The sequence below is a fragment of the Carassius carassius genome, chromosome 2, assembly GCF_963082965.1.
Source record: "Carassius carassius chromosome 2, fCarCar2.1, whole genome shotgun sequence".
NCBI classification, from domain to species: Eukaryota; Metazoa; Chordata; class Actinopteri; order Cypriniformes; family Cyprinidae; genus Carassius; species Carassius carassius.
The window spans coordinates 18,814,182-18,821,041 of record NC_081756.1 but is presented as its reverse complement, the minus strand read 5'-3'; the positions used below and the strand labels follow the sequence as shown (position 1 = coordinate 18,821,041).

Genomic DNA, 6,860 nt, shown 5'->3' with positions numbered 1-6,860 from the left:
TTATTAAATTAGACTTTAAAAAACCATGCCTTTGTCTTTCTATTGTTTTTGTCCAGTTTTAACAGTTTGTGAGAAAATCCACTAAGCTGTTTTTTGGTAGATATTTTTGCTGCCAAGTTTGCATTTCACTTTACTTCATAAATGCCTGTAGAAGCTTACTGTATAATGACAACGGATCAAACTAAAACAAGAGACCCATGGACCTGCTGCCTCAAGTTAGTAATATGAGCAACAATATTGACTTTTTTTAATTGATCAAATCTGCAGCGAAAGTTTTCATTTAAAATATACTTCTGCAGAGAAAGAACTGTGCAACAGGTAGTCCATTCTGATTTCACATGAAGTCAATGTCTACTGATTCAAGATGACGCTTGGTTTCGTTTTTGTTTTACTTTCATCCTTTTAGTGTTGGCTCAAATGACAAATGTCCAATTTTGATCTCAAATGTTAAATGGTTCACATTAGGAAAACTGATACGATTTCCAGTTGTGCATAAATATGCAAGAAAAGTATAACAATGCTTTCAATAAGGACATTTTTGGAAGAAATTAATTTGCATAGAGAAACACATTTACTTCTGTGTAACTGAAATTGCACAGCTTTAAAAACAAGACACTTTCAATGAAAAAGAGATATTGTATACAAAGTTCTCAGTAAGGCATTGAAATGCTTATTTAAGCCAATCAGAGGAAACAGCTCCATCAAAAAAAGTCCCACATCATACAGTCTGTTTTTGAAAATGAAAATGAGATTTCAAGGCCATCATAATAAATTTACTTTTCCCCCATTTGCCACTGGGGTGCAATGGGTTGATAGCAGCTTTATGATGAGTCTGTCAACACTGGAACCAGGTAAAGTGTAGACACATTGTTCAGTGTCCAAGATAGCACTGAGAAGCATGAAAGGGTAATGTTGCATGTCTACAAGGGTGTCTGGGCACAGGGGGAATGATGGGGGGGTGATGACCCTTTGTCACATGAAGTCATCAAACTCATTGCCATAGCCATCGTCAAAACCAGCATAAGCAGCAAAGTCATCTTTCATGTTTGCTTTCAATCCACCACCAGGGACTACACCTTTCTTCTTTTTCTTATTTGCCTTCTTTTCCTGTGAATAAAAGCAACAAATTAATATTCAGTATCTTGCTGTTGATATTTTGATTATAATGAACAACAAAGAATTATAAAATAACAAGTAGTCTTAGTGGCTGTAAATAAGATCCTCAACTAGGCAAGAATCAAGTTACTTTACACTCAAAAGAGGTTTAGAGAAAGTTTGTCTAAAACTGAGTACAAAGTAGTAAAATCATTCAACTCACCTTTTCTTGTCTTTGTTTTTCACTAAGCAGAACAGACAAAGAATTATTTATTTTTTTCAGGTCATCTACTTCCACTACAAAGAATGGGGAAAAAACATTAGTCATCAGACATGTGCAAGGTTTTATGTTTGAGAGGTCCACCATATATTCTGAAAGGCTGTGGAAACATCAGTATTTCTGTCACAAACAACCATTTTTAAAACATACAGAAACTACTAATAAAAAATATTTCCGCACTTACATGAAATGCAAAGCTCTCGAAACAGTGACTCCAAAAAGCTAGAATAATGCACTGATTTTTCAAACTGTGTTATCTTATCTTTCAGTAATTTTTCAAATGCAACAAAGTCATCTTTGGATGAAGGGCACATGGCTTCAATTCCAGAGGCATTGTTTGTTGTGATAACAGTAGTAGAGGCATTTGCAGCAGCAGGATCAACACCTGAAATCAGAATGATTGTTTCTTGATTAACTGTTAAAATATGGACTTGGAAGGCTTCACATATAGTGCAGTGCACACAACTGGTTTCTTACCAAATGCCTCACGGGCCAACTCCATGTCTGCCTCCTCCTGCAGTTTCTTCAGTCGAAGCTTCTCTGCATGCTGCTCTTCTGGTGATAGTGTTTCACTCACCGTTTCTTGCATCTGTTCACAGGTTTCAAAAACTAAGGTTAAATGATTTCGAATACACAAAAGAAATGAGTATCGGGAAAGAAAGGGGCTACTGCATTAATGATTAATTATAGAAGTAATCATATTTTCTTACCTTCTTTTTCAACTCATCTTGTTTGTTCTTTTGCAAAATTTCTTTCTCTTTTATTTTATCACTTAATTTTTTCTTCTCGGGGGGTTTCAACTCTATAGGAAATGTAAATCAAACCATGAGAGTATGTTCCACTTGGGTTAAAGATAAACAGTAATAAAACAACACACACACACAAAAGATCCACTTAAAGGGTTAGTTCCCCCAAAAATCTAAATTATGTGATTAAAAACTCACCCTCATGTCGTTCCAAACCCGTAAGACCTCTGTTCATCTTCGGGACACAGTTTAAGATATCTTAGATTTAGGCCCAATCCCAATTCTATTTTATACCCCTAAGAATATTCCCCTAAGGATTGGGACACCACTACCATGACGTCACACGCCATCATTCGTCATCTAGCTCTTACAATACACACATATACTGGTGTGCATTAGAGCCTTTAATTATCGTTCAGTATGAATGAGCTGCTGCTTACTGACACACACACACACACACACACATCGGAAATCGCGCAGCTCACACATCCAGGAGAAAATAAACTTGTCAACGCTGCCCCACAGCTTATATTAAATACAGTTTAAATACGGAATCGCTACATTATATTTTCCAGCAGCGAGAGGATACAATCGCTGTTTTTACTCCAAAAAGATAAACGCACAGACGCGAATACACGCAACTTCCATCTCTCTCTCTCTCTCTCTCGGATAGGCAATATTTGAGAAAATGGTTTAGCGATTTCTAATTACTGGGCTACGGCAGTTATCGCCCTGATCAGATATGCAGTTTGTAATGATATGACGTTAGCAAATACTAGCGATTTTTTGCAAACATTTCTTTGAGTAACATGACCATTAATATGAACTCACAATTGAATGTAACATAAAACAAATGATTACTTTTCATTAATATCTTTATTTATGCCAAAAAAGCTTACATTAATGTGTCTTTTTGTTCGCTGTAGCAGCCATGTTGCCGAGATAATTCATACCCCTTCATTTTAAGTGTGGTCCCGAAAAATCTTCGTTTGAAGGGCTGTCTGGCCCTTCCCCTTACCCCTTCCCCTACAACCAAAAGAGAATCGAGACACCCCTACCCCTCCACGTGAACGCGCGAAACGGAGGGGTAGGGGAAAGGGGAAGGGCTAAGGGGTAGAATTGGGATTGAGCCTTAGTCTGAGAGCTCTCAGTCCCTCCATTGAAGCTGTGTGTACGGTATACTTTCCATGTCCACAGGTAAGAAAAACATCATCAAAGTAGTCCATGTGACATTAGTGGGTCCGAGAGGGTCAGTTAGAATTTCTTTGAAGCATCGAAAATACATTTTGGTCCAAAAATAGCAAAAACTACGACTTTATTCAGCATTGTCTTCTCTTCCGTGTCTGTTGTGAGAGAGAGTTCAAAACACAGCAGTTTGTGATATCCGATTCGCGAACTAATCATTCGATGTTTGTTTTAAACGGTTTGCGTCTCCAATAAGCATTAATCCACAAATGACTTAAGCTGTTAACTTTTTTAACGTGGCTGACACTCCCTCTGAGTTCAAACAAACCAATATCCCGGAGTAATTAATTTACTCAAACAGTACACTGACTGAACTGCTGTGAAGAGAGAACTGAAGATGAACACCGAGCCGAGCCAGATAATGACTCCTTCTCGAGTAAAGAACCAGTTGCATCGGTTTTCGGATCACCAGTAGTTCTTTCAGACAGTTCGATTCAATAAACCGGTTGAAGAAAATAGTTCACCAGTTCTTTTGCGCTCGACGTAATGACATCATTTGTGATGATTGCCCTTGATTCCAGGCTTCGGTTTACCCGCGCTCATAACACTAGCTCAGAATCAATCACCAAAAAAAAAAAAAAAAAAAATCCCGTTCGGTTCAGACGCCCTGTGTGTCAGTCTCCTTCACGCTGAATCACACATGCGCAGTATCATCAGCTCCTCGGTTCTCGAATCGGACGCGTCTGACAGAAACTGTTCTTGACTCGAGAACGAGTCAATCTTTTGTTCGTTATCTGGCTCTGCTCAGTGTTCATCTTCAGTTCTCTCTTTACAGCAGTTCAGTCAGTGTACTGTTTGAGTACATGAATTACTCTGGGATATTGGTTTGTTTGAAATCAGAGGGAGTGTCAGCCACATTAAACAAGTTAACAGCTTAAGTCATTTGTGGAAGAATGCTTATTGGAGACGCGAACCGTTTTAAACGATTCAGTTCGATTTGGTGAACTGGTTCAAGAAGATCCGGTTACATCGAATGACTGGTTTGCGAACCGGATCTCACTAAACTACTGTGTTTTGAAATCTCACAACAGACACGGAAGACAGTGCTGAATAAAGTCGTAGTTTTTGCTATTTTTGGCGAAAAAATGTATTTTCGATGCTTCAAAAAATTCTAACTGACCCTCTGATGTCACATGGACTACTTTGATGATGTTTTTCTTACCTTTCTGGACATGGACAGTATACCGTACACACAGCTTCAATGGAGGGACTAAGAGCTCTCGGACTAAATCTAAAATATCTTAAACTGTGTTCCGAAGATGAACAGAGGTCTTACGGGTTTGGAACGACATGAGGGTGAGTTATTAATTACATAATTTGGATTTTTGGGTGAACTAACCATTTAATGGTGAGTTTTACAAATATGCAATGGCTCTGCGTACAGCATGTTTACATTGTAAAATTTGACCAATCAACAGATTAATACCTTCTTTTTTCTGTTCAACATTCTTCTCTTCTTCCTCCTCCTCATCATCCCAGTTATCCTGCAGAAAGAAAAATGTATGGTACCCATATGTAAACTAACAAAATAAATGTAACTCAAGTAAATGATGACCCATTTACTTTCAGCCATATAATAAGCAGAAAATTTGAATGATTCAATACTTAATTATTCCTTATTAATTTCATCATCATTAAATTAATAACAGATCAAGTGTTGTTGATTAGTTTGGCCATTATAATTAAACAGGCCCAAAGATTATAAAACAAAAGTTTTTACAATTTCATAAAAAAGTGTAAAATCCTTTCTTAATAAACAGTGAATAATGAACTGGCAGTAACTGGTCAGGAAGCAATTTTTAAAAAAAGGGACGACAACTAACTTTTATATTTGAACCGAGTAAGAAGGAAGTGCAGTACAGATATTTCCTTTTATTAAAGATTTAAAAAAATAATAATAATTTTGAAGTTTCCTGACATTTTAGGTTTTCTATGGCTGTGGGGACCATGCAGAATGCTTTCATTCCAGAAAAGTTCATTTGAACTCGAGTTGCTTTTCAGACAAAACTACTTCCAGTAAATGACAATAATAACGCGCGCGCCCGTGCTCACACATTCTCTCAGTTCGCGAGAGAAATTCGAGATCTTCATCCACGTTCTCTGCGCTTACAATCTAAAGTAGCTAAGACAATTGTAACAAATAAGACAAGCAACATTTTTTTTAAGTTGAGTTATTACAATGAACCAGTAAAAAAGAAAAGAAAAAGCTGCCAATGAAGCTCCACGTGTCCGGTAACTTGGTCGCTGTCGGAACTGGTTTCATGTCAACCAATAGATTTCAACCATGGCCACTCACATGATGTGACCCGATGTGCTGCCAAAACTCCTATATTAGTTTGATTAATCCGTAAACGGCTGGCAAATTATTATTGCTAAAAGAGAAATCGTCAGATAACAGATCCGTCAAGCTGGCAGATCACACGTTTGCTGACGTATACACAGAAACTGTCAGTGTAACAGTACTAGCTCATCATGAACACGCAAGATACATCTGGTGGATCTCTAAATAAAACGGGCCTATTCTAGACTAGTTAAACGGCTAAAATACACCACGATTGTCCATATTAGTGTTGCTAACTTACCTTTAGCCACATATCATACTATAAGACAGAACTGCAACGCAAGGACTAAAACGCTCTTTAGTGCTAAAGTTTTGACAGCATGGCTATTAGCACGCTACCTTCACGTCTTCCTCCTCGTCCTCGCCTTCCCATCTATCCAGCCGCACGGCGCCACTTCTGATCGGCTCACTCGGCTCGAAGTTCTCAACATCTTTCGAAAAACAAAATACTGACGTGGTTAAGAAAGGGACCGACACCGTGTCATACACTTAGCTCGACGTTATCCTTACCCCAGTCGTCGGAATCCGCCATCTTGGCTAAGTGTGAGTTAGTTAAAGTAGTAGCTGAGAGAAAGCATGTGCTGCTCTGATCTACGCGCTTCTGTCATCATGCTGACGGGATACCGGAGGACTGGAGTGCGCGCGCCTCTGGCTGCAACGCCCCCGTGTGGCTCACAAGAGGACGAGTCATTACTGTTGTGCAATATGGAAGCATATGGGTAGCATTATTCAATTTGGGATGTAATATTCAAAATGACAATGCAATATGTAAAATGACAATGCATTTCTGTATTTACATTTACATTTTCCAATACATTTGTGCAACGTTTGGTGCAAAATGAAAATGAAATTACATAATTTTCATTTGCCGTTTCATACACCAGTTTTTATATGTAAAATGAATACTAATCGTTACGCTTTATAAGTTGCAAAATTAAAATGAAAATGTATTACAGAAATGATAAGATATGTATAACATGTTCAAGCAAAAACTGTGGCAAAATGATCATTTAAATGCTATTTTTCTTAAATGCATTAACACTCACAGTCAAGACACTTACGATTGCATTTTCATTCAGTGTCCCGCAATGAATGTAGCAAAATTCAATTCGCCTTTTTCACACGCAACCGGAAACTACGTCACGCCGGGTAA

General features: G+C 38.0%; 1 protein-coding gene across 1 annotated transcript; it reads right to left on the bottom strand.

Moving 5' to 3' along the window:
• Positions 1-548: 548 nt before the first annotated feature.
• LOC132105605 (eukaryotic translation initiation factor 3 subunit J-B-like) lies at positions 549-6,372 on the bottom strand. The gene is made up of 8 exons (XM_059510851.1): positions 6,218-6,372; positions 6,047-6,138; positions 4,793-4,850; positions 2,086-2,177; positions 1,853-1,964; positions 1,560-1,760; positions 1,319-1,392; positions 549-1,107 (listed from the first exon to the last, which is right to left on the bottom strand). The coding sequence occupies exons 1-8, from the start codon at positions 6,237-6,239 to the stop codon at positions 973-975; spliced, it is 786 nt and encodes a 261-aa protein (XP_059366834.1). The 5' UTR covers positions 6,240-6,372; the 3' UTR covers positions 549-972.
• Between the last annotated feature and the right edge of the window lie 488 nt (positions 6,373-6,860).

What these genes read in the sequence shown, in the direction of transcription:
- LOC132105605 (XM_059510851.1), bottom strand. Translation starts at nt 6,239, where the DNA reads ATGGCGGATTCCGACGACTGGG. An exon ending in TGTTGAACAGAAAAAAGAAG is followed by an intron (nt 2,178 to 4,792) that starts GTATTAATCTGT and finishes CATTTCCTATAG; the next exon opens with AGTTGAAACCCCCCGAGAAG. An exon ending in TCGAGAGCTTTGCATTTCAT is followed by an intron (nt 1,393 to 1,559) that starts GTAAGTGCGGAA and finishes CATTCTTTGTAG; the next exon opens with TGGAAGTAGATGACCTGAAA.